General features: G+C 41.5%; 2 protein-coding genes, 2 non-coding genes and 1 pseudogene across 4 annotated transcripts in view; 3 read left to right on the forward strand and 2 right to left on the reverse strand.

The window, feature by feature from the left end:
* NDUFS1 (NADH:ubiquinone oxidoreductase core subunit S1) overlaps window positions 1–19,031 on the reverse strand; it is a 39,966-nt gene extending 20,935 nt beyond the window's left edge. The window contains exons 1-9 of the mRNA XM_053597817.1: window positions 18,878–19,031; window positions 17,014–17,078; window positions 14,696–14,787; window positions 12,170–12,277; window positions 9,292–9,368; window positions 8,319–8,400; window positions 8,095–8,225; window positions 7,136–7,321; window positions 4,572–4,706 (exon numbers count right to left, since the gene is read on the reverse strand). Coding sequence (XP_053453792.1) covers window positions 4,572–4,706; window positions 7,136–7,321; window positions 8,095–8,225; window positions 8,319–8,400; window positions 9,292–9,368; window positions 12,170–12,277; window positions 14,696–14,787; window positions 17,014–17,074 — 872 coding nt within the window. The 5' untranslated portion in view covers window positions 17,075–17,078; window positions 18,878–19,031. The remainder of the gene's footprint in view (window positions 1–4,571; window positions 4,707–7,135; window positions 7,322–8,094; window positions 8,226–8,318; window positions 8,401–9,291; window positions 9,369–12,169; window positions 12,278–14,695; window positions 14,788–17,013; window positions 17,079–18,877) is intronic.
* Window positions 2,359–3,762, reverse strand: LOC128590501 (Y-box-binding protein 1-like; annotated as a pseudogene).
* A 130-nt stretch (window positions 19,032–19,161) lies between the features above and the next one.
* On the forward strand, window positions 19,162–22,080 carry EEF1B2 (eukaryotic translation elongation factor 1 beta 2). The gene is made up of 6 exons (XM_053597819.1): window positions 19,162–19,599; window positions 20,027–20,149; window positions 20,783–20,909; window positions 21,194–21,260; window positions 21,636–21,761; window positions 21,892–22,080. The coding sequence occupies exons 1-6, from the start codon at window positions 19,520–19,522 to the stop codon at window positions 22,044–22,046; spliced, it is 678 nt and encodes a 225-aa protein (XP_053453794.1). The 5' UTR covers window positions 19,162–19,519; the 3' UTR covers window positions 22,047–22,080.
* Window positions 21,035–21,113, forward strand: LOC128591049 (small nucleolar RNA SNORD51). Its single transcript, XR_008381487.1, has one exon. It is a non-coding gene; the product is annotated as a small nucleolar RNA SNORD51 (small nucleolar RNA).
* Window positions 21,406–21,538, forward strand: LOC128591054 (small nucleolar RNA SNORA41). The gene has a single exon (XR_008381492.1). It is a non-coding gene; the product is annotated as a small nucleolar RNA SNORA41 (small nucleolar RNA).
* Window positions 22,081–26,734: the final 4,654 nt, after the last annotated feature.

Genomic DNA, 26,734 nt, shown 5'->3' on the forward strand with positions numbered 1-26,734 from the left:
GATAATATGTTAAACAGAATACCTAGATACAATCACTCAAGTTTTTTAATAAATGAACTAATAGATTACTTTATAATCATCACCTAAAACTAAATTACCATTTAAAGTTTGATTTTTCGGGTGGCGCCTATGGCTCAGTGAGTAGGGGGTCGGCCCCATATACCAAGGGTGGCTGGTTGGAACCCGGCCCAGGCAAAACTGCAACAACAACAAAAAAAATAGCTGGGCGTTGTGGCGGGTGCCTGTAGTCGCAGCTACTCAGGAGACTGAGGCACGAGAATCGCCTAAGCCCAAGAGCTGGAGGTTGCTGTGAGCTATATGACGCCACAGCACCCTACTGAGGGCAACAAAGTGAGACTCTGTCTTAAAAAAAAATAAAAAATAGGGTGGCACCTGTGGCTCAACAGAGTAGGGCGCCAGCCCCATATGCCGGAGGTGGCGGGTTCAAACCACAGCCCTGGCCAAAAACTGCAAAAAAATAAAAATAAATAAAAATAAAAGTTTGATTTTTCTTTTTTAAAATTTTCTTTCTTTTTTTTTTAAATATATTTTTGTGGTTAAAAGTTTGATTTATTATATTTAACCATTTGAACCTGAGGACCTGGAAAACCAGTTTGACTGTCTTTTCCCATATTCTTATATTTCCTATATTCATTAACTTTGGCTTAATTCCAAGAGCCAAGTAAACCAGTGAACTCATTCCCTTACTTATTAGTTGCTAATATTTAGCACTCCTGAAAAGAAACATTGTTAGATTAATGGTAAATGATGATAATCAAGAAAAATAAGGTGAAAATTGCTGGGGAATTCAGGGGTGGGGTTAAATTGATACTGGTCAGAGGAGTCCATAATTAAACATATTAATTCACATTCAGCTTCTTTTCTTTTTTTGAGACAGAGCCTCAAGCTGTCGCCCTGGGTAGAGTGCCGTGGCATCACAGCTCACAGCAACCTCCAAGTCCTGGGCTCAAGCGATTCTCCTGCCTCCGCCTCCCAAGTAGCTGGAACTACAGGTGCTCGCCACAACGCCCGGCTTTTTTTATTTTTTATTTTTTGGTTGTAGCCGTCATTGTTGTATGGCGGGGCCAGGGCTGGATTCAAACCTGCCAGCTCAGGTGTATGTGGCTGGCATCTTAGCCGCTTGAGTCACAGGCGCCGAGCCCAGCTTCTTTTCTCCAATGAAAAACTGAAGGAGACTGAGAAAAAAAAAATTTTATTTTTGAGACAGTCTCAGTATGTCACCCTCCATAGAGTGCTGTAGCGTCACAGCTCACAGCAACCTCAAACTCTCGGGCTTAAGTGATTCTCTTGCCTCAACCTCCCAAGTAGCTGGGACTACAGGTGACCGCCACAACACCCAGCTATTTTTTGTTGCAGTTGTCATTGTTGTTTAGCAGGCCTGCGCCAGGTTCGAACCCGCCACCTTCAAGTATGTGGCTGGCACCCTAACCACTGAGCAACGGGCGCCAAGCCAAGAAAATGCTTTTTAATCTATTTCAATTTCTCCATGTGAAAGGAAATAGGATCTTTCCCAAAGTTAATATGAGTTAATATGAAAGCCAGTGTGATAAACCTAGAAATTTTTTTGTGTGTGTGAGATGGGGTCTTACTCTGTCACCTAGGCTAGAGTGCAGCAAAACCATCACAGCTTACTGTAACCCTGAACTCCTGGGTCCAACAGAGCTCCCCAACTCAATCTTCCAAGTAGCAGGGACTATAGGTATATGCCACTGCACAAGGCTAATTTTTTTTTTTTTTTTTTTTGAGACGGAGTCTCACTGTATTACCCTGGGTAACGTGCCATGGCGTCATCATAGCTCACAGCAACCTCAAACTCCTGGGCTCAAGCGATCTTCTTACCTCACCTTCCCAAGTAGCTGGGACTACAGTCATGCACCACCATGCCCAGCTAGTTTTTCTATTTTTTTTTAAATTAAGACCCTTATTAACAGGTGCTTGCAGTTTGTTGACTTTTTTGAAAAAAATCAAATTGTAAACTTTTTTTTTTTTTTTGTAGAGACAGAGTCTCACTTTATGGCCCTCGGTAGAGTGCCGTGGCCTCACACAGCTCACAGCAACCTCCAACTCCTGGGCTTAAGCGATTCTCTTGCCTCAGCCTCCCAAGTAGCTGGGACTACAGGCGCCCACCACAACGCCCGGCCATTTTTTGGTTGCAGTTTGGCCGGGGCCGGGGCCGGGCTTGAACCCGTCACCCTCGGTATATGGGGCCGGCGCCCTACCAACTGAGCCACAGGCGCCGCCCCAAATTGTAAACTTTTATTACAAATTAAAAATGAAGTTCCTAAAAATCTCAACTTGACCAGATATGAAACGATTTAAAAAAACCTTTAAGGGCGTATTGAGAAAAACCAGGCTTTTTAAAAAACACGTTTGTTATTACCAAAAAAGACTTCTTTAGGGTGCCTGTATAGATGGTTCTAGTTATCTGGTCAAGCAAGCACTTAAGGTCTTCAGCTCCTATCTTTTGTTCATTTCTTATTGCTGGAATTTCATATTCATTTCTTCTTGTTGCATGACTAAACCGCATGATGGTAGAGATGGTAAGCCGGCATTTACTCAGCCCTGCCCTGCTCAGCCTCCAGAGCTGACAGAGCAGACGAATTCTCAGCTGGTGGATCGGCTGCTTCTGTCTCTTTGCCATCTTGTGGTTTAGGGTTTTCTTCTGGGTGTCTGCATTGGTAATTGAAGTTGCAACGGTACCAACGTTGAGGCGGCTGCTGACCTTGGGTCTCATCTCCTTGATTATCTCTATCCTCTTCATTGCCTTCCTCTCTGGGCTGTCTTTGGCCAGGAGGGTCCCTGCGGAATCATGGTCTATAACCCTGAGATATATATATATTATGTCTTACTGGTCTACCTTGTTCTCCTGCACCCTGGTTGTCAGCACCTTCTATCACTTCTCCCTGCACAGGAGGGTTGTGTGAGAGAACACTTTTTGTGTGTGAGAGATGGGGTGGTCGACACCCATAGGGTCTCTGCATGTAGTTAGGTAGGACCTCTGCCTGCGGTAGGGCCAGCGTTGTTGGGCTTGGCCTTCAGGAGCACTCTCCGATCCCTCGTTCTTTTCCCCCGCTCTCACTATTCTGGTAATTCTGCTGGTAATTGCGTGGAGGACCCCTGCGACGTGGATGGCACCTATAATGGTTACGGTCTGCTGCATATTTACTGCCTTGAACTGGAATTCCACCAGGACCTGTAACATCTGCTGCCTCCGCACCCTTTTCTCCTTCAACATCAAAATCCACAGTCTTTCTATCTCCTACACTGTGAAGGTACTTCCTGAGGTTATTCTTCTTTATGGCAGTCTGGTGTACAAATACATCCTCCTTGGAGTTATTTCTGTTGATGAAACCATATCCGTTTCTTACATTGAACCACTTTTTTTTCTTTGTGGGTTTTGGCCGGGGCTGGGTTTGAACCTGCCACCTCTGGCATATGGGACTGGCGCCCTACCACTTTGAGCCACAGGCGCCGCCCGTACATTGAACCACTTTACTGTTCCTAAAACCTTCCTTGCGATGACCTTCTTGTCCCCACGGGCAGGCACCATGGATGTGAGGCTGCCCGGGCCACTGCTCCCTGAGCTGCTGTCCGTAGTGCCGGGCTTGGTGTCAGCAGCACTGAGGGCAGGGGCGACGGGCGGCTGCTGGGTCTCGGCCTCGCTGCTCATGGTTGCGGTAATGGTGACTGGGGCCAGCTGCGGCAGCTGCGGCTCCTCCCAATGTGTGATGGTATAACTAGGCCGGTGGCGGTGGGGCTGCTCAGGGCTCTCTGGGCTCCGCTCTCTGCTCCCGATCAAACTCGAGTTTTTCTATTTTTTTTTTTGTTTGTTTTTTTTTTTGGCCAGGGCTGGGTTTGAACCCGCCACCTCTGGCATATGGGACCGGCGCCCTACTCCTTGAGCCATAGGCGCCGCCCGAGTTTTTCTATTTTTAATAGAGATGAGGGTCTCGCTCTGGCTCAGGTTGGTCTCAAACGCCTGAGCTCAAGTGATCCTCTCAGCTCTGCCTCCTACAGTGCTGGGATAATTAGGTGCAAGTCATGGTGCCTGGCTAATTTTCTTTTTTCATCTGTATAGGGACAGGGTCTTCCTATGTTATTCAGACTAACCTAGGACTATTAAAGTCAGTTTTATCATTTTTTTCTTTTTGAGACAGAGTCTCACTAGGTGGCCCTCGGTAGACTGCCATGGCATCACAGCTCACAGTAACCTCACTTGGGCTTAAGTGATTCTCTTGCCTCAGCTCCCAAGTAGCTAGGACTATAGGCGCCCACTACAATGCCCAGCTATTTTGTTGTTGCAGCCGTTATTGTTGTTTAGCAGGCCCAGGCCGGGCTCAAACCCTCTAACTCCCGTGTATGTGGCCAGCACCCTACTCATTGAGCTATAGGTGCCGAGCCAGTTTAATCATATTTTCCATAGAAGCAGCACAGATTCCAAGACTATATTTATTAATTAATTTGCAAGTATCAATGATAGGTTTTTAAAATTATTATAAAATTTCCCTTAAATAAATTACAAAATTTAAGGAAAACAATATAGCATATACCTCGTTTTATCAGAGATCCACTCTTCATTGATGTCCTCATGCATACGTGGTAAAATCCTCATTACTTCTCCAGTTCTTGTGCTAACTACAATATTACTTCCAACTGCATCCATTACATCAATTGATTCTGTCTTTCTGAGAAAATGAACACATATACTTACTATGCAGATTTGGAGAATTAAAGACAAAGTCTGTGTTACCCAGTTAAAAAAAATTTATTTTAACATTTCTTTTTCTGAATTTTTAAAAATAATGAAACTTATAGGAATTATTATTATAAAGTATATACCGTATCTGAACACATCACGTTAATTCCTAATGCAATAATTTTCTGACACAAAACCCAGTTTCAATGGGCTCTAACTAGTCAAACCCAAGGCAACTAGAACATCAAAATAAATAACAAGTAGGGCAGCATTTTTGGCTATCGGAGATTAAAGAGCTCAACAAATTCTCTCCCTAAAAGCAAAAAGAAAGCTAGACAAAATTGACAAAAAACACCATTTCGGCATTTTGGAACTCTACCAAAGATAGAGGAAGGTAAGAAGCTTTTATGCATTAAAAAACTACTTTACTTTAAGAACAGTAGAAATCTGTGGTGGCTGGGCTCACTGCTGCTCCTATCCTGTCCCCACCACCTCCGAAGGGAGGTTCTTTCAGGGTGGGGCAGGCTATAAAGATTGGAGCTTCTTTGCTGCAGATGGAGACAACTCACTCGTTCTGGAGAAATGGTAAATTTGTCTGTGGATGTGATACCTTGGACGTTGTTGTAAAAGTCTATTAGTCCGAGGCTGTAGTCATATTTGGGGCATATATTCCTAGCTGAGGTCGCACATATATGCAGCTGAAACAAGAAAGAGCTTAACCTATTCATATGCTCATGGACAATAGGGCCCACCAGAAAGTAAAAGCTGGGGAGGCTTGAGAATAGTCTAAACTTTGAATGTGCTCCTCTATCCACATAAAAACCCACTGGCAAAACATGAAAGTCTTACATTTTCAAGGTATTTGAGCACAATTACTGAGTAACTACTTAGGTAGGGAGACACAGGAACTCCTAAGCAGCTTTAATTAAAATATGTTCAAAGACCAAAGAAAATCGTATTACAGAATTAAAGAGGCTTAGGCACAGTGGCTCACAACTGTGATCCCAATGCTCTAAGATGCCAAGGCAGGAGTATCACTTGAGGCCAGAGCTGGGGATCAGACTGGGCAATACAGCAAGATACTCATCTTTACAAAAAAGTTAAAAAAAAAAAAAAATAGGTGGGCATATAGTCCTAGCTACATAAGAAGCTGAGGCAAAAGGAACATTTGTGCTGAGGACAAGGCTGCAGCGAGCTACGATTGTGCTACTATATTCCAACCTGGATGACAAAACAAGATCCTGTCTCAAATAAAAAAAAAAAAAAAAGTAAAGGAAGTATCACAACCAGGAATCAACAAGTAGAGATTCTCAATAAGTTTACAGAAATTATATTTAAAAATAAAAGGAAATCCTAGAGTTGAAAAGTATAAAGTTTAAAAGTGAAGAGTAACTTGATAACACATTTCAAGAACCTTAAAAACATTCAGCCTGGGTGCAGTGGCTCACACCTATAATCTTAGCACTTTGGGAGGCCAAGGAGAGTGGAATGCTTAAAATCAGGAGTTTGAGACCAGCCTAACCAAGAGCAAAACTTCATCTGTATTACAAATAGAAAAAACTAGGTAGGCGTCATGGTAGGTGCCTGTAGGCCCAACTGCTCAGGAGGCTGAGGCAAGAGTTTAAAGTTTCTATGACCTATGATGCTATGGCACTCTACCCAGGATGATGGAGTAAGACTCTGTCTCAAAAAAACAAAAAAATTAAACCTCTTCCATCTACCTACTTTATTTCTTGGTTTAACTGGAAGAATACACAAGAAAAACTTATGAACGGCAATGTTTTCCATACATTTGTAATTATGAAAACATACAAACAAGCTAAATGTCTAATAAGAGGAACTAGTTAAATAAAATATGACATATCCACATGGTTGAAATCTCAAATATACAATAACAAAACCCACAAATTTAAAATATCAAAACTATTTTATTTTATTCTTTGGGAAGAACAAGTGAAAAAAAAATTGTGGTTAAGTACTTTAGGATTAATATCTCAGAAAACTAAAATTAAATAGCTAGGAGTTGTGGCAGGCGCTTATAATCAGTGCTAGAATTATAGGTGTGAGCCACTGCACCCAGGCAAAAGGATCCCATGAACCCAAGAGTCTGAGGTTGCTGTAAGCTGTGACTCCACAGCACTCTACCAAAGGTGACAAAGTGAGACTATGTCTCAAAAAAAAAAAAAAAATATATATATATATATATGAAAACTAAAATTAATTTGTGCTGGTTCATTCATTCTACTCTTCAACTTAACTACTAATCTTCCATTAAAAGGGTTTTACTTAAAGCAAACAAACAAAAACTTAGCAGACAAAAACAGGTGAAACTCAGGAAGAAAATTACCCTTAATATTTTTTGAATAGTAGAGAATTAAAGACAAAAAACAAGTTGTCAAAAAATACAAAAATGAATACCTTGTTTCCCAAGGCCGAGCAGTAAAGGCATAAGGTTTAGAGGTTAGGGCACCTACAGGGCAGATATCAATAATATTCCCAGACAGTTCAGACATGAACATCTTTTCAATGTATGTACCAACTTGCATATCATTTCCTCTGCCCGTTGTTCCCAAATCATCTACTCCTGCAATTTCACTTGCGAACCTACAAGATAAAAATGTGCTATCAAATAGTTAAGTCTAGCAAAATAATTTTCTTTCCTATTTATGATCACAAAGAAATGATGATTTTCAAAACACTAAAAAGAAATGAAGGATATTTTCTTTTTTTTTTTAGAGTGCATAGCCTATTTTTATTTTGTACATGTTAAAGCATTTGATTTTTTTCTTCCAGTGCTATGATTTTTCAACATGTTTTGAATTACAACACTTTTTTTTCATTTGCTATTTTATGATATTCTACTTCCTAAAAGAGGTGTCAGGGCTGTTGAGAATCAAATGCTTTAAGACTCATTTTATTTAGAGACTCATGTCATAATTTGAAAAAAACAGAGACACTCTTATGTATTAGAGAAAACTATGGCTCTAGTATTACAGTAGTGAATTTTCATGTTTTTCTTCTTGAAAAGGAGAAATGAAGGATATTTTCAATGGGGAGCACAATCCCTAAACAAAAAATAATTCAGTAAATATTTATCTGAGGTGTGTTGCCCAAGCAGAAAATTATACAAGTCACGTATACAACTCACCCACTTATCATGGAGTAAAGGCTTGTACATTTTAATTTTCAAATGCAAAAATTGGTATTAATCGAAAGTGAGCAACTTATTCATTTTATTGGTGTATGTAAAAAACATTAACAACATCACTTTTCTCCCATCCAATAAAAGTTGCCATCCTGTCCAGTGCTGTTATTCATCAAATTTTGTTAATATTAAATAAGTATACAATGATATTCCAGAAAAGGAAAAAAATTACCTAATGCATCGAGTACACTGTATACATCTAGTCATGATGGTCTTTACCAATGGCCCAATGTTCTTGTCCTCCACAGCACGTTTCCCTTCTAAAAATCGGCTCCTATCATTTCCAAACATCATGGACTGGTCCTAAATAGATTATGAAAGAGTCCATTTAATACTGCTAATGAAATTAAAATCTGAGACAAACCAAAAGAAATTTACAAAATTTGGACTACATACTTGCAGATCACATTCACCTCCCTGGTCACAAATAGGGCAGTCCAGTGGGTGGTTTGCTAATAAGAACTCCATCACACCTTCTCTGTATGAAAAATTGTAATATGTAAAATGACATAAACTAAACTGCTAGCACTCAAAATGGCTTACACACAGGCCACGTAAACAACTTTCACAGATGTATGCTTTCTTATATAGTTAGTATTAATTTTTTTTTTTCCAAGACAGAGTCTCAAGCTGTCACCCTGGGTAGAGTGACATGGTGTCATAGCTTACAGCAACCTCAAACTCTTGGGCTCAAGCGATCCTCTTGCCTCAGTTTTTCTATTTTAGTAGAAATGAAGGTCTCGCTTTTGCTCAGGCTGGTCTCGAACTCATGAGCTCAAGCTATCCATGAGCTTCAGCCTCCAGAATGCTAGGATTACAGGTGTGAGACACTGTGCCCAGTTTTTAGTCTTAATTTTGATTAACTATCAGAAATGGCAATTTAACTATCATTCTGGTAGCATCAAACATACAACCTGGAAAATGCTTATAAGAGTCTAAAATGAAATTATCAGAGAACTACAAAATTATGACTTTTAACATATGTAATTATCAAAAGTTACTGCAGGGTCTTCAGAAAATATTCACGTTAATTCAAAACACACACACACACCCACGAATATAAAAAAGCAAACACAATCAGTACAATATAGTACTACATCACTGAAATAACCTCAGTCCAATAAGCCCCAGACTCACTACTCATTACAAGTTGAGCAAGTTACTAAACAAGGATTTTTAATGCTAATCCCATTCTAGGCTCAATAACATGAACTCCTGACTTGACTTACTTCTACTGCTCCCAGAAGCTAAGTGCACCAACTCCTTCACAGTTTGACATGAAATTCTTCATCTATTGGGAAGTCTAAATAGTGAAATATGGAATTTTCTACTCTAAGTAAGGCTACTACATTGAGTAACAATAAAGTACCTTGCTTTCTTAGATTTTTCTGAATTTGTCAGGATATTCCAACCTTTCATTACTGGCATGGCACAAGCAGCTACAACCTGGAATTCCAATGAACAAGTATGTATTTATTTGTAATTATAAGCAACTCAATATATAAAAATGTTGAATTATATAAAATATTGTGTGTGCGTGTATATATATATATATATTTTGCAGTTTTTGGCTGGGGCTGGGTTTGAACCCACCACCTCCGGCATATGGGGTGGGCACCCTACTCCTTTGAGCCACAGGCACCACCCATGTATATATAATTTTTAATGAGACAGAGTCTCACTTTGTCACCCTCAGTAGATACCATGGCGTCATAGCTCACAGCAACCTCAAACTCTTGCACTTGAGTGTGATCTTCTCACCTCAGTCTCCCAGAGGACTAGGATTACAGGTCTGAGTCGCCATACCCAGCCAGCACCAGCACTTTTTTTTTTTTTTGGAGACAGAGTATCATTCTATTGCCCAGGCAAAAGTGCTGTGGCATCAGCCTCACTCACAGCAACCTCAACCTCCTGGGCTCAGGCGATCCTCCTGCTTCAGTCTTCCAAGTAGTCAGGACTGCACAACACCTGGCTAACTTTTCTTTTTTTTTTTAATTTCAGATTAAACCAGTTATAGAGTTTGTGTTTGACAGGTAAGGTCCCTGTCACACCTGTGTCCCGCACCCAGGTGTACCATATACCCTTACATTGCCTCTTTTTACTTCCCTTCTCTTTGAATTTAATTAAATTTTTCTCCTGTGTGGGCATGTATTAGTTTGTCTACTGGCTTCATATTAGTATTGAGTATACTGGATACTTGCTTTTCCACTCTTGTAATATTTTACTAAAGAGAAAGTTCTCCAACTCTATCCAGGTAATACAAAAGCTATAAAGTGTCTTCTTTTATGGCTGAATAGTATTCCAGGACATACATATGCCACAGTTTGTTAATCCATTCATGAGTTGATGGATGGTCCCCTGGGATATTTCCACATCCTTTTTTTTTTTTTTTTTTTTTTGTAGAGACAGAGTCTCACTGTACTGCCCTCGGGTACAGTGCCATGGCATCACATAGCTCACAGCAACCTCTAACTCTTGGGCTTACGCGATTCTCTTGCCTCAGCCTCCTGAGCAGCTGGGACTACAGGCGCCCACCACAACGCCCGGCTATTTTTTTGTTGCAGTTTGGCCGGGGCTGGGTTTGAACCCGCCACCCTCAGCATATGGGGCCGGCGCCCTACTCACTGAGCCACAGGCACCGCCCTATTTCCACATCTTTTTTTTTTGTAGAGACAGAGTTTCACTTTATTGCCCTCGGTAGAATGCCGTGGCGTCACACAGCTCAAAGCAACCTCCAACTCCTGGGCTTAGGCGATTCTCCTGCCTCAGCCTCCTGAGTAGCTGGGACTACAAGCGCCCACCACAACGCCCGGCTATTTTTTTTGTTGTTGTTGCAGTTTGGCCGGGGCTGGGTTTGAACCCGCCACCCTTGGTATATGGGGCCGGCGCCCTGCTCACTGAGCCACAGACACCACCCTATTTCCACATACTGATGACTGTAAATTGAGCTGAGATAAACAATCTAGTGCTAATGTTCTTATAATTAACTTTTCTTTTTTTGGAGACAGAGTTTCACTACGTCACCCTTGGTAGAGTGCCATAGCATCACAGCTCACAGCAACCTCAAACTCTTAGACTCAAGCAATTCTCTTGCCTCAGCCTCCAAAGTAGCTGGGACTACAGATGTCCACCACAATGCCAGGCTATTTTTTAGTTGTAGTTGTCATTGTTGTTTGGCAGGCCCACGCTGGGTTTGAACACACCAGCCCCAGTGTATGTGGCTGGTTCCCTAGCTGTTGAGCTACAGGCACCGAGCCTAACTTTTCTATTTTTAGTAGAGATAGGGTCTCACTTTGCTCAGGCTGGTCTCAAAGTCCTGTTCTCAAGCGATCCTCCTGCCTTGGCCTCCTAGAATGCTAGTATTACATGTGTGAGCTGCTGTGCAGGGCCAGCATCAGCACTTCTAATGTTGCTCGGCAATTCTACATCCTAGATACATGTCATAATGTCATTTGGAAATACGGACTGTTGACTGTAAAAAAATTACCTTTAATTTCTAGATCTAACAGTTGCATTTATATGGCACTTCCACTAATGCATTTCCAGTTTTTTTTTTTTTTTGTAGAGACAGAATCTCACTTTATGGCCCTCGGTAGAGTGCCATGGCATCACACAGCTCACAGCAACCTCCAACTCCTAGGCTTAAGTGATTCTCTTGCCTCAGCCTCCCGAGTAGCTGGAACTACAGGCGCCCGCCACAACACCCAGCTATTTTTTGGTTGCAGTTCAGCCAGGGCCGGGTTTGAACCCGCCACCCTCGGTATATGGGGCCGTCACCTTACCGACTGAGCCACAGGCACTGCCCGCATTTCCAGTTTTGAAATGAAGAGAATTCCACAAAAATTATTAAACATATGGGCTCAGCTCACATATACCTGAGCTGGCGGATTCAATTCCAGCCCGGGCCTGCCAAACAACAATGACAGCTGTAACCAAAAAAATAGCTGGGCACTGCAGTGGGCGCCTGTAATCCCAGTTACATGGGAGGCGGAGGCAGGAGAATCACTTGAGCCTAGGAGTTGGAGGCTGCTATGAGCTGTGATATCACACAGCTGTGATGGCACTCTACCCAGGGTGACAGCTTAAGGCTATGTCTCAAAAAAAAAAAAAAATTATTAAACATATGGATAGAAGTAAACAGGGCTAGGTTCTCCACTACAACAATATTGATTCTAAATAAAGTTTGCTTCAAGATGTAAATTTTTCTACTTTCTACAGCATGGTGTAGAATTTTAGGTATCAAGTACCTTAGGCGCTTTCTCAATTTCAACAAGGCACATTCTGCAATTTCCAGCAACAGACAATCTTTCATGATAACAGAATCGGGGGATCTGCATGCCAACCTTCTCACAAGCCTAGAAGAGAAGTAAAAAAAAAAAAAATTTGCATTAAACCTTGACTTTACCCCTGCTCTTGCTAAGATATATATACACCAACACAAGAGGCTATCATATTATGCCTATCCATTAATATCTGCACCTTCATCCATTACTTCAGTTCCTAAAGAGATTTCCCTTCTTCTTTACTCTTAACCTCACCCTGTCTGCTCAGAAGCAGCCTCAGAGGATCTAAGAATTCTCAGAATAGCTTCAGCTTACGTGGAAGAAGTATCCTTTGATTGTGTTGAAGACGTGACTTCCCAGATCAGTTCTGAACTGCTGTCTACAATGTCCCTTCAAATCCTGTTCCAATACTTTCAGAGCTGGACTTGCTCTTTGCTTCATTCCATTCCTATGGATTAGAAACTACATTCTACACTATCTTGCTAGCTATGATCTATTTCTATCTTTGGCTCCATATACCCCACCCAAGATTCACACTTCCACTGTGGCTGAAGCTCTTCCAGTCCTATTTGCCAAGTAAATTGGTAGTCTTGTTCTACTAATTACCACAACTCCTCTGCAAGTTCCTCCTCCTTTTAGCCTATAAACATGTTCAAATTTCCTCTAGAGTTAGTTCTTCTACCCTCAACTTTCACTATAAAGCAATCTCATCAATTTCCAAAGCTTTAACTATCTGGTCAGCAAAAACACATTGTATGTTTCCTTTGTGCTCGATGCAGTACACAAGACAGACACCTTCTTTCTTGTTAGCTTACACTCGATGCGATAATTCCATCTAAAATCTTTATTACAGCCCTGTAATGGATTATCTTTCACTTTTCCAACCTACAGATTTAAACAGGGAATTCTATGTGTATATTCCACATGCAGCTTAAATTCAACCTACTTCTCTTCCCTGTAGACATTTCCAAATAAGCTAACAAAGCCAGAAAACCACAGAAATTCCTACTCTCTCTTTGAATTCTAAATGACCATCTCTGTCTCTATTGAAAACTTCTTCCTCTTTTTTCTTCCCATTAAAGCAATACTGTAAAATTCTATATAGAAACAAAAAACCCACTGCTCTTCATCATTCTTAATGGCCTGTTTACATCTCAATCGCCCTTAAATTTAACCTCTTGTTTTCAGTCTTGTTGCTTCTATACGTTTAAGGACTTTTCATTTTTCATTCCACACAGGGGTGTCCAACCTGCAGTCTTCAGGCCACATATAGATTATATTATTTGAGGCCTGTTTTGCTTATAGGTGGCATCAGATATTGTGAAAATTTTGCACAGATTTTTTTTTTTTTTTTTTGCTAAGCAGCTTTCATTAGTGTTTGCATATTTAATGTGTGGCCTAAGACAATTCTTCCTCCAATGTGTGGCAGAAAAAAAAAAAGTTGGACATTCCTGCTTCCATTTCTTTTATTCCAGTCTTCCTATTCTCCAAACTATCATCCTCTACAATGTATGTCACATTGCTTAATAGCCACTAAAACTCCTGATAGGTCAAAATATAAGCTCTTTTAAATGGGAAATATTTTATTCCTCGAGTGAACTTTTCCTTCCTCAATAACTAAATTTATTGTCATCTCATCTTCTACTTATCCCTTATGTTTATAAATACTCAACTATTTGAAGCTTTCTATATACAAAAAGCTATTTGCTTTGGCTAATTAGTTTTCCATAGGAAATGCATGTCCTCCTTGTTCACATATTAACACTCCTATTTATCCTTTGAACCTCCTCAGGGATCACCTGAGGCACCCCTAACATCTTTCTACTACCTTCTATCCCTGCCACAATACTTTCCACTGTACCTTGCATATGCTTTTGTTATAGAAAATTCCATACTTACAAGTTTATGCCTGGAAAATAGTCTAGATATGACTGCTAAAATGAATAAAGACATTTAGCTTCATGATAACTTGCGGATGGAATGAAGCCTCACTTTTTTATGACCACATTTGTTATTTCTGGAGGAATATGAAGAAATTAAATACTTACAGCATGAATTCAAGAACATATTAACTTCCATTCACCTGATTTGTAATTCTTACATTCTTCCAAATATTACTTATAACAGAAAGGTTATATAAAAGTGAAAATCATCAAGCAGGCCCACAACAAACTAAAGTTACTTTTTCATAAATTTAACAATGGTAACTAATAATTTATTTTAGGTAACTTCAAATTTCCCAATGAGAATTCATTTGGAAGACAGAAATGAAACAAAAGAACTACCATAGTTCACCAAAAGAATGCCAAAAATGGATAAATGATAGCTCACTTTGAAGTACCAAGATTTAAAATCAAACTATTTTCATATAATTTTACTATGTGTAGTTATTTTTGAGAAGCAAATAAAATAAAGGATATAAATTGATTTTTTTTTTTTTTAATCAGAACACACAGACACACAAAATAAAAAATTAGAACGTATGCCTACTTGGAGGACAGTTGTTCCCGGTTCCACCATGACAGACTGACCATCAACAAATACTTCAATCAAGTTGCTTGCTGCTGTGGCAGTTGTTCGAACTGACAATCAAAAGTATTGAGGTGAAAAACAGATTAACAGAGTTGAATTCATAATAGTAGAAAAAAACAGATTATCTCTAGAAGCCTAAAATTTTCCTTCCTTTTATGCTATTCTCCTCTATTTCTCTAGATGTAAACTTTTAAAATATTAAATTAGAAATATGGATTGTTTTTTTTGAGACAGTCATACTTTGTGACCCTCAGTAAAGTGCTATGGCATCACAGCTCACAGCAACCTCAAACTCCTGGGCTCAAGCGATTCTCTTGCCTCTGCCTCCCAAGTAGCTGGGACTAATAGTGCCTGCCACAACACCCAGCTATTTTTTAGAGACAGGGTCTTGCTCTGGCTCTGGTTGGTCTTGAACTCACGAGCTAAGGCAATCCATCCACTTAGGCCTCCCACGTACTGGAATTACAGGCATGAGCCAGTATGCCTGGCCTTGGATTTACATTGGCATGATCATGGCTTATTATAACTTTGGACTCCTGGGCTCAAGCAATCCTTCTGCTTCAGCCATAGTAGCTGGGACTACGGGTTCACACCACCTCACCCAGCCCATTTTTAAATTTTTTGGTAGAGATGAAATCTCACTATGTTGCCCAGGCTGGTCTCAAACCTCAAGCGATACCCTCCCTTGGCATCACACAATGCTGGGATTACAGGCGTAAGCCACCACATCCAGCATAGGATGTCTTTTGATAGTAGTTTATTATCACTGAAAATATGCTTGTGGGAAGACCACTTTTTAAGAACAGAATGACTGTGGCTTTTCCATTGTGGCATTGAATGTATAGTTCCAAATATTTTCTTTCTTTTTTTTTTTTTTGTAGAGACAGAGTCTCACTTTATGGCCCTCGGTAGAGTGCCGTGGCCTCACACAGCTCACAGCGACCTCCAACTCCTGGGCTTAAGCTATTCTCTTGCCTCAGCCTCCCAAGTAGCTGGGACTACAGGTACCCGCCACAACGCTCGGCTATTTTTTGGTTGCAGTTCAGCCGGGGCCGGGTTTGAACCCACCACCCTCGGTATATGGGGCCGGCGCCTTACTGACTGAGCCACAGGTGCCACCCAGTTCCTAATATTTTCTAATCTATGATTATTATTTTATTTTTTCATAGAGAGAGTCTCACTTTATTGCTCTCCATAGAGTGCCGTGGCATCACACAACTCACAGCAACCTCCAACTCCTGGGCTTAGGCAATTCTTTTGCCTCAGCCTCCCAAATAGCTGGGACTACAGGTGCCCGCTACAACGCCCAGCTATTTTTTATTGTTGTTGCAGTTTGGCGGGTGCTGGGCTTGAACCCACCACCCTTGGTATATGGTGCCAGTGCCCTACCAACTGAGCCACAGGCGCCACCCTTTTTTTTTGTAGAGACAAGAGTCTCACTGTACCGCCCTCGGGTAGAGTGCCGTGGCGTCACACGGCTCACAGCAACCTCTAGCTCTTGGGCTTCAGCGATTCTCTTGCCTCAGCCTCCCGAGCAGCTGGGACTATAGGCGCCCGCCACAACACCCGGCTATTTTTTTTTTTTGTTGTTGTTGCAGTTTGGCGGGGGCTGGGTTTGAACCCGCCACCCTCAGCATATGGGGCCGGCGCCCTACTCACTGAGCCACAGGTGCTGCCCCCTTTTTTGTTTTTTAATAATTTATTTATTTGCAGTTTTTTTGCCGGGGCCAGGTTTGAACCTGCCACCTCCGGTATATGGGGCCGGCGCTCTACTCCTTGAGCCACAGGTGCCGCTCCTATGATTATTTCTATAAACTGTTTAACATAAAATTATATATTGAAAATTATGCTATTCAACTTACATCATTTGTTTCTATATTTATTTGAAACAAATTATGGGTTTAGAGTTTTGGGTTTTTTTTGAGACAGAGTCTCACTATATCACCCTCAGTAGAGTACTATGGCATCACAGCTCACAGCAGCCTCAAACTCTTGGGCTTAAGCAATTCTCTTGCCTTAGCCTCCCAAGTAGCCGGGACTACAGGGCACCCAACATAACACCAGGCTATATTTTTTGTTGTAGTTGTTATTGTTGTTTAACTGGCCCAGGCTGTGTTGGAACCAGCCAGCCTCGGTGTATGCGGCCAATGCCCTACCCACTGAGCTATGGGCGCCACCTGGGGTTTAGAGGTTTTGAAGAAATATTCCACAGACTGACCTATGAATTCACAAAGATAAATCCTAATACGAACACAAATTAAAAGAAAAAAGCTCACCACATCCTTTGGGAGACTTAGAAAGACCCAATAAGGCCCTTCTTACAGGTATCCTTAGCATATTGCTAAAAATAAAACAAAGAAGAATTACATTAGTATGGGGGGAAAATACTTGATTACAGACTTTTTGGTTATGTTTTATAGATTTAAAATACTTCACATACATTATGTCACTGAACACTCATGAGTCCTGATATAGTCCCTCAAATTCTGTAGATGAGAATATTTAGTCTTAAGAGACATTGACTTGCACAACGTCAAGGAGCTAGGGAGTAGGTAGTGTATAAATTCAGACTTTCTAATTCTACATAAAGAAGTTTTATTGTTGTTTTAACTCTAAGAAAAAAATTGAATGCAAAATACCACCATCTGTCCTGTTAAAAACTATTGATGGCAAACACAAAAGTAAACCTGAATTTGCTGACTTAAAGCATTAACAAATTTAAAGTCAACAATCAGTATTTCACACAATTTTAAAACCTTAATACAATTATTTTGTCTCCAATACAATATAAAAGTAGTGTCCACTTTAGATAGGAGATCAGTCAGAATTAACTGTATGTCAGTATGTATGTTCCATCTAGCATCAAATGGAACACTGTATAGCCCCAACATAAGGAATACAGATTGGCATGACTTTGACACATGCTTTCAAGAGATTTATATACCAAATAGGAATGGAAACGGTTATCTCTATTAGATAATGTTAATTAACAATCACTTCTAAAACAAGATTGGACACTTCTCCGTATACACAACTGCACCTCCTCCACCACGCATCCTGTATCCACCTACTAGTTTCCCCTCCATAGTACCCCTTATCCCAAGACACCACCACCTGTTGCCTGGACTATTTCAATAGCTTCTTAACAGGTTACTGGACTTCCATGCTGGTCAATCGCCTCAGTTTCAAATGCTTTCCCACAGATCCTTCTGGCCCCTCCTCATCCTTCCAATGTTGGCTAACCGCCTTTTCTCAAGAAGACTTTCCTTGACCAGCCTATCGAAAGTTTCCCGACTACTCCCCAGTCATATTACCCATATTATTATTCTTTCTGGACTCATTTCTGACTCCTTCAATCACTATTCGTTAAGTGAACTGAATCTCCAACCTCTGATCTAATTTATAGAGACCATTTTAAAGATGCACAACTCCGTGAAAGAACGAACACTGGCAAAACACAAAGAACTGAATGTTCATTCATCAGAAACAATTCACTTTTCATTTACTATATTCTCTATTCGCGTGCAAACAGAGTTGCATCTGATCCACAATTTTGCATAGATCCTAAGAACTTGTAAACAACGCTTTCTGATTCGCAGCGCGACCTTGAGCTAACTTTTTTAAAGTCCCTTTTTCTCATCCTCATCAGTGAACGGAATAAAAAGTGCTACCCAGAACGGTCTATGGTCAAAAGAAAATGTAAAAAGATCGGAGGAATGAACGATTGCTAAAGCAATTGCGACCAAACAATGATGTACTGTACAGGTATGTGAAAACTGGGGGGTGGAGGGAGGATGCTCAGTCTTTAGGCCCAGGTCACCCATAAACCCGCCTCTTCCCGAGAGGGGAACGTCTTGCATTTTCTTGCAGAGGGAAGAAAATGCAAGCCTGCATTCGGCCCAGCGTTGCCGGACCTCCTGACCTGCTCCTCCTGCTCTTTGCTTGGTCAGACCTGTGATCACAGCTAGCAACCCTCGCCTGCCGGGTCAGGGGATTCCGAGGCGGCGGAGCGGGGGGCGGGGGGGGTCGCCCAGTCAAGGACAAGAGGAGAACGAGTTGCCTAGGCCAAAGGAGACAGTCTTGTCAAGAAATAAACCGGTGGCTGAAGACCTCAGCCTTCACATCCAAACACGACCTCACCTTGTGGCTGGAGCCGCTCAGGTTCCGGGGCTAAACCTTCCGGACCACAACAACCCCCTCCGAAGCCGGGTCGTTCATTCAATATGGCGGCCTCAGCTTGTCAGCCGGGCCTGAAGAACGGAAAGCCAGAAAGGACTAGAACCTCAGAGCGACAATTTTCCGATTAGGCTGAATTCGGCAATTTCCGTCAGCCTGACGGAAGGCGGGGCGGGCGGCGGAGCGCAGGGAGGAGGCGGGGAGGGCAACTGGAATCCGCAGTTCCGCCGGAAGCGGCCAGAGCCCTGAGGCCGAACGTCTTCGGTCGTCTCCGGCTTTCTAAGGGGCGGTTCCCGTCATTTTCGGGAGCGGTGGAAATACGAACTTAAGAAATGCCCCTTCTATTCATTTATTTCGAAACAGAACGAAAAGTCCGGAACAACTTCTGGGCCATTTAATTGAGAGCCTCTAATTTTTACGTGGAGGGACAAGGCGCGCATACCTTGACCTTTAACCTTCGGCCGGGTGTGGCGGAGGGGAACGCCTCCGTCTCTATATAAGGAGTTTTCCGGCCTGCTGGCGCTCTTTTTCCTCTCTTAGCGCCGGGCGCGAAGTGTGTGCGCTCTTTCCTTCCGCTGCTGCCCAGCTCTCGGTATAGCCGGCGCTATGGGTTTTGGAGACCTGAAAAGCCCTGCCGGCCTCCAGGTGCTCAACGATTACCTGGCGGACAAGAGCTACATTGAGGGGTGAGCGGACGCGGCGGCGAGAGAGCGTCCCGGGGCCACGTGGCGCGGCCTCCGACGCGGAGGGGGCCGGGCCTTAGGGCCCGCAAGAGGCAGGTGGAAAGCTCCGCGTTGCGGTCCCCAGGGGACAGGTGCCCCGCGAGTCTGGCTCCCGGGAAGGGACCTTCGAGGGGAGTTACCCTGAAGGGAGAGCTACGTTAGGGCTTACAATCTTTGAATCTGCTAAGTGGCAGGCATTACTCAGGATAGCGCAGCGACCCAAACAGATGGTCTCTGATTTTAAGGAGCTTATACAAACAAACGAACCCTAAAGCAGTTTAGGTAACCCTACTGGAGCTAGTTCCCGCTAATGAATGTGATAGATAACGGCGTTTGTCATTTATTTGCTGATGTTTTTTAAAGGTGTGTGTAATTTTTGTGTCTTCGTTAGGTATGTGCCATCACAAGCAGATGTGGCAGTGTTTGAAGCAGTCTCCGGCCCCCCACCTGCCGACTTGTGTCATGCCCTACGTTGGTATAATCACATCAAGTCTTACGAAAAGGAAAAGGCCAGGTAAAATGGTCTTTGTATCTGAAGACCCAGACTGCTGTGTGTGAAACTTTGTCACTATTTTCACATGACAAGATTGGATCCAGGCTACTGTAGTTTGGGGATATTGTAAGGTAAATTTCTTTGTGGTCTTAGAAGGCCAAGAGACTGAAGTCCTCCATTTTTTCACAGAACAGGTAGAACATGGACAGCAGCATTTCACCTTTCCCCCCACACTGCTCCCTGCCACTGTGCCTGGACCTTGACCTGGGGGGGCCACCTCTGGGGTGAGAGGGTGGCTCATTCATTCAGTCCTTGGCCATTCTTCTGAAACATCCAACAAGGGTGGAAGTTTGGGGAAGTGGACTGCAGGTCACTAAGAATGGAACTGAGCATACTTAATGAAATCTCAAACAGAAATTTTCATACTGAAAGAGTAAATCATAGTGAGTATTGAATATAACGTCTGACCTGGCATTAATGTTTGTTGGGTGAGGAGTTGAATATATAAAAGTATTTACCTGGGAGTGTGTTAAAGGGTAATTTTTACTATGAAAGAGATCTGGTGGTAAATAGAGATGGAAACAAGTTTTCATGTATTGTCTAGAAAAGAACGTTATAACAACCTAATGGTGGTCAAATTTGATTTATTTCAAGCCTGCCAGGAGTGAAGAAAGCTTTGGGCAAGTACGGCCCTGCTGATGTAGAAGACACTACAGGAAATGGAGCTACAGATAGTAAAGATGAGGACGACATTGATCTCTTTGGGTCTGATGATGAAGAGGTATGGCGTCTTTTATAAGATTATAAATTGGTAGGCAGGATGTTGTGTGTAAGCATGGACTCTATAACCAAATTGGCTGGATTTAAATGCTGGCTTCACTTTCTTCTGCTTTCTAAACATTCTCACTGGTTCCATGATGAATAAAATCAAATCACCATCTTTCGGCTGAGCTCGTGATGGATTTGCTTTTTTCTGATAAAGCTGGTCTTTTTTTGTGATTACCCTGCTAGCTGTAAACAGAAAAGCAACCAGCTTTTTGAAATGTATTGAAATGTTTCTTTCAGGAAAGTGAAGAAGCAAAGAGACTAAGGGAAGAGCGTCTTGCACAGTATGAATCAAAGAAAGCCAAAAGTAGGTCATTTTATAATTTGTGTTTAACTTCATTTCATAGTAATGAGAGTAATCTTTTTCAAAACTTAGTCCCAGAGTAATTTCTAACACACTTGTTGAATTAGGTCAGTATTTTAAAACATTATGTAGAGGTTCTTAATAAAACTTCCACAGCTACTGGTCTGCAGCTGTTCTTATATAACAGTTGTGGCATTCCTCTGTGGGAAAAAAACTGTTAACACAGTTAAACACCTCTTTCTTAGCAAAACAGAAAGTGGGTATATGTGTGACAGACAGAAGATGTATTCTGCAGTTTTGTTTGGCTAAGGAGATGGACCGTAGCGTGAAAAAATATAATGTGGTATTTGAATAATGTTGTTTCTTTTTTGTTGTTAGAACCTGCTCTTGTTGCCAAGTCTTCCATTTTACTAGATGTGAAACCTTGGGATGATGAGACAGATATGGCAAAATTAGAGGAGTGTGTGAGAAGCATTCAAGCAGACGGCTTGGTCTGGGGATCCTGTGAGTTTAGTCTTTGCTTTTTTTTTTTTTTTTTTTTTTTTTAAATTAACATCTGGAATTTATATACAGTTTTAACCTTTGCCATCAATAGGACATTTCTAACTAAGATTTTTCTTGATGTTCTTTTTAGCTAAACTAGTTCCAGTGGGATATGGAATTAAAAAACTTCAAATACAGTGTGTAGTTGAAGATGACAAAGTAGGAACTGATATGCTGGAGGAACGGATCACTGCTTTTGAGGATTATGTGCAGTCTATGGACGTGGCTGCTTTCAACAAGATCTAAGATCCATCTGCACTTAAATAAAAGCTTAAAAGATAACCCTTGCCTTTTGAATCTGTTTGATGGAGAGTATATATATTCCTTTCATTTTGAGGGAAAGTAATGGATATGTAATTCCTAAGGAAATAACAATTTGGTTCTTTATTCTCGTTGGACATTTAGCAATTATAATGCAATTCTGTGCTCTTAGTGATTCCTCAGCACAATGCTGGTGGTGTTATTTGTTGTAACCCAGTGTTGCCGTTGACTAAAAAATAAGTCTGATTCTCCCTTGAAAATGTTAGTCATTAGGAGATAAGGAAATGTGTAATGATACTAGAGGCAGCCTAATCCAGAGGAGGGAAGTTTAGTTAGGGACAGCTCCCCAGAATTTGTCATGTATTATAACCACTTATTAACATAGATGTTGCAAGTTTAAAGTTAAGGGTTTTCATGTAAAGGTAAAACTTAAATGATAATGTTGGCACTGTGATTAAGTAGCATGTCCTGGGAGGTGATTGTGTAGGTTAACAGTTACTTCCCAGATAAACTTCACTTTGCTGTGGGGGTTCAGAAGGTACTTGAGTTGGAGGTGGGATACTTTGCTTGAATTTGGAAATCTGATAGACCCCAGTGCTGCAAGTAAATACTGAATTGAGGTTAATATGGTAAGTGATAGTCAAAATAGTTGCTATGCCTTGGAAACAGCTGCATCTGAACAATTAGGGATGTGTCTAACTTTTTTTACACTATTTGCAAAATTAGAGTACAGAAATTGCCAATCTCTAAAGGTCTGTCATATTTTGTAAATATGGGCTAAATGTATTAAATGATTTGTTTTAGATCAATTTTGTCATAGGATCAATGTTATTTCCTTTCAGTCTGATTTTATGTTGTGACTACCCTGAATATGGAAAACTGGTTTGGTTATAAAGATAAAAAGGCTGGGTGCCGTGGCTTATCCCTATAATCCTAGCACTTTGAGAAGTTGATGCAAGAAGATCACCCAAGGCCAGGAGTTTGAGGTTGCAGTGAGCTATGGTGATATTGTTACACTTTAGTCTGTTTCTAAAAGGAAGAAAATAGGCCAGACACAATGGCTCATTCCTGTAATCTTGGCAATCTGGGAAGCTGGGGCCGGTCAATTGCCTGAGTAAAATGAGTTGGAAATCAGCCTAAACAGACTGGTCTCTCCTAAAACAAAAATTAGCCAGCCATTGTGGTGGGTGCCTGTAGTCCTGGCTTCTCATCTTTGAGTTATGACGAGGCCACAAGCACTCACAAAAAAACAAAATAAGGAAGAAAAGAAAGAAAATGTATTTCATGTGTAAGTTGGCCATGAGAGGTTTAGGGGTAGAGTCTAGGTGAGGGTCCACAAGAAGGAGAGGAGGCCAGCCCAGGGATTAAGGAAAGGCTTTATTAGAAAACAGCAGAGTGGCTAGGCACCTGTGGCTCATGCCTGTAATCCCAGCACTGTGGGAAGCTGAGGAGGGAGCCTTGCCCTGAGTGAGAGCAAGACCCCGACTCATAAAAAAAAAAAAAAAAATCAGCTGGGTGCCCGGCAAATGCCTATAATCCCAGCAGCTTCGGAGGCTGAGGCAGAGGATACTTACAGCTGAGTCTGAGGTTGCAGTGAGCGATGACGCCATTGCACTCTGCTCAGGGAGTAGGGTGGGACTGTTTCAACAACAACAAAAAAATAGAGTGGAGTCTAGAGAATTCTTTTTTTCTGATTAATATGAGGGTACAAATGACTAGGTTACAATCTTTGCATTTGTTAAGTAAGGTCCCTGTTGAACCTGTGGCCTGCATTCAGGAGGTGCCATATTATACCCTTACATTGTGCACATTAGGTAGGGGCACACCAAGCCCCCTCCCTCCCTCGTTCTCCCCAAGAGACTTATTAGTGTAATTGGAATGCAAGAGGGGGTTATGAGAGGTGAAGGAAGTCATCTTTATCCACCAATGTGTCAGGGACTTATGCAGAAATGTTAATCTTATTTGCACCTTTGTAGGGGGCCTTCTTTCTAGTGTCAGCTTGTTCTGATGTTTCCCAGGGTCACTGGCCTTGAAGCATTCCAGGAGTGTGGGGAGGGGTTGCTGTGATCATGCCGTTTGACTTGCTTTCTTTCACTCGCCGCTCTCCTCACAAGATGACTGTACTCTTTATCAGGGTCATGAATATTCCTTTCCTATAGACCACCCAAAAGACTGTAACAAACTGGTCGTGGTCAACATAAGGGCATAAGGTCTGCTGTACTGATACATACATGTGATGCACATGTGCTGATCTGTGATGAGTAGATTAACTTGAAGTGGTCCATATAGGGAGGTGGTCAGCTATGGATGTTCTGCTGTGTTTTGTCCAACAGACCCACCCTACTACAAAATGGAGGAAATTTTCGATTGTCATCATGAGAGACAGCAGAGGGCAGCACTTTTCTGGAGAAGGACCGAGCCTAGGGATTCTTCTAGAAATAATAAAATGATGTTTTAAAAATAACAATATGATGTTTTCCTGCTATGGAAAGGTAGGGATATAGTAACTTGTGAATGGTAGGTAATAAAAAACAATTCAAAATCATTGACATATTAAGGGGTTGAGTTCCAAATAGCTTGACCCATGTTAAGTATTAACAGAAATTATTAATGATGGAAAAACTAATTAATAATTTGTTTAATACATAAAAGGTCAAACATTTAGAATGGTCAGTTCAAACCACAAATTTCTTAAAAATCTTTTAGTAGGGAGTGATGAAGCATACAATTTTGAAACCTTGACTCCATGACCTTGAATAAAAAATCTTTTGTTAGTTACAACCTAAGAATAGGGGGAAAGGGAGGGGAGAGAGGGGGGAGGTGGGTAGAGGGAAGGGGATTGGTGGGATTACACCAGCGGTGCATCCTACAAGGGTATGTGTGAAACTTGGTAAACAGTCTGTGAAGCTAGTGAATGATGCCCCATGAATATATCAATGTACACAGCTATGGTTTAATAAAAAAAATCTTTTGTTTTTAATTTTATATTTTAAAAAATAGTACATCAACGCAGCTCAGAATTTAAATGGGTATACAATGAAGTCTCTTCTGTCCCTTACACTTCCAGTTCACCTTCATAAAAGCAACCAATGTTACCAGGTTCTTAAGTCTTTCCAGGGCCATTCCCCAGTATCTGTGTAAACTATTCTAAGCATGAGACTAATTGTAGCATACCATACAAACTTCTGCACCTTGCTTTTTGCCCATAGATTTGTACTTAGATATCTTGGAGATTATACCCTGGATATTCCATATCAGTACATTAAGAGAGACTTCATTTTTTAGCAGTTGTATAATTCATTATCTCGTATCTTATTTATTTAACCAGTTTCCTGTTGATTGGAGCTTTAGGTTGCTTTTAATTTTTTGCTATTATGAGCAATACTGCAGTAGGAAACCTGATACCCTTTTGTGTGTGAGCCAGTATGCCAAATGAATGGTTATTTAAACTGATGGCCTCAGGAGGCCTCAGTATGCTCAGAGAGGTATTGTTTGTTTGGGTTTTTTATTCTGTTTCTGGCTTTGGGTGAAAGAAAGCTAAGGATAAGAAAAAGCCCACCTTTATTTTTCTGCATGCCTTGTAAGTGATTACAGTGACGGTGAAACTGTTTACTTTTCATGTTCAGCATTCCTAGCATGGGGCAGGGCACATTGTGGGAACTTAAGACTGGTTAATTTAATATCACAAGAATTAAGAAAAGGATTACAGAGTGGCTGTTCAAACACCTAAAATTGTTAATATGACAGGGCACAGTGGCTGACATGTAATCCCAAAACTTTGATCGTTTGAGGCCAGGAGTTTGAAACTAGTCTGGGGCAACAGAACAAGACCCTGTCTCTACAAAAAAAAGTTAGGAATAAATGTCACTTGGGGATTAAGCAAGAAATCAAAAAAATCAGAAGAGGCTAGACTTGATGAAAAGTTTTTTGGAGGAAGGCGAGGCTCAGTGGCTCACACCTATAATCTAGCCCGAGGCCAAGGCGGGTGGATTCCTTGAGCTCAGGAGTTGGAGACCAGCCTGAGCAAGAGCAGGACCCTGTCTCTAAAAATAGCAGTGTGGGCTGACACCTGTAGCTCAGTGGCTAGGGCGCCAGTCACATATACTGGGCTGGCAGGTTGAAACCTGGCCTGGGCCTGCTGAAAAAAAAAAAAAAAAAAAAAACCACAATATTAACAACAAAAAAATTGCTGGGCATTGTGGTACTTGGGGGGGCTGAGGCAAGAGAATCACTTAACAATTTGATACTGTTTCATCAGTGTAACCCTTACTTCATACTCTCAATTAGGGAGTGTGGTAAGATATCACGTAAGGGTAAACTTTAAACAAAATTGAACAACAACAAAAAAACTAGAAAATGCTCCTGCCACTCACCAAAAACAAAAAAGGAAATTGAGACAAACAGATACTCCCTCATAACATAGTAGGGTGGGTCTGTTGGACTAAACCAGGCATCCTCAAACTTTTTAAATAGGGGGCCAAGTCACTGTCCCTCCCACCGTTGGAGGGCCGGACTATAATTTAAAAAAAAAAACAACTATGAATAAATTCCTATGCACACTGCACATATCTTATTTTGAAGTAAAAAACAAAATGGGAACAAATACAATTCACACCACTTCATGTGGCCCGTGGGCCACAGTTTGAGGACGCCTGGACTAAATACAGCAGAAC

This window comes from Nycticebus coucang, chromosome 7 (genome assembly GCF_027406575.1).
Source record: "Nycticebus coucang isolate mNycCou1 chromosome 7, mNycCou1.pri, whole genome shotgun sequence".
NCBI classification, from domain to species: Eukaryota; Metazoa; Chordata; class Mammalia; order Primates; family Lorisidae; genus Nycticebus; species Nycticebus coucang.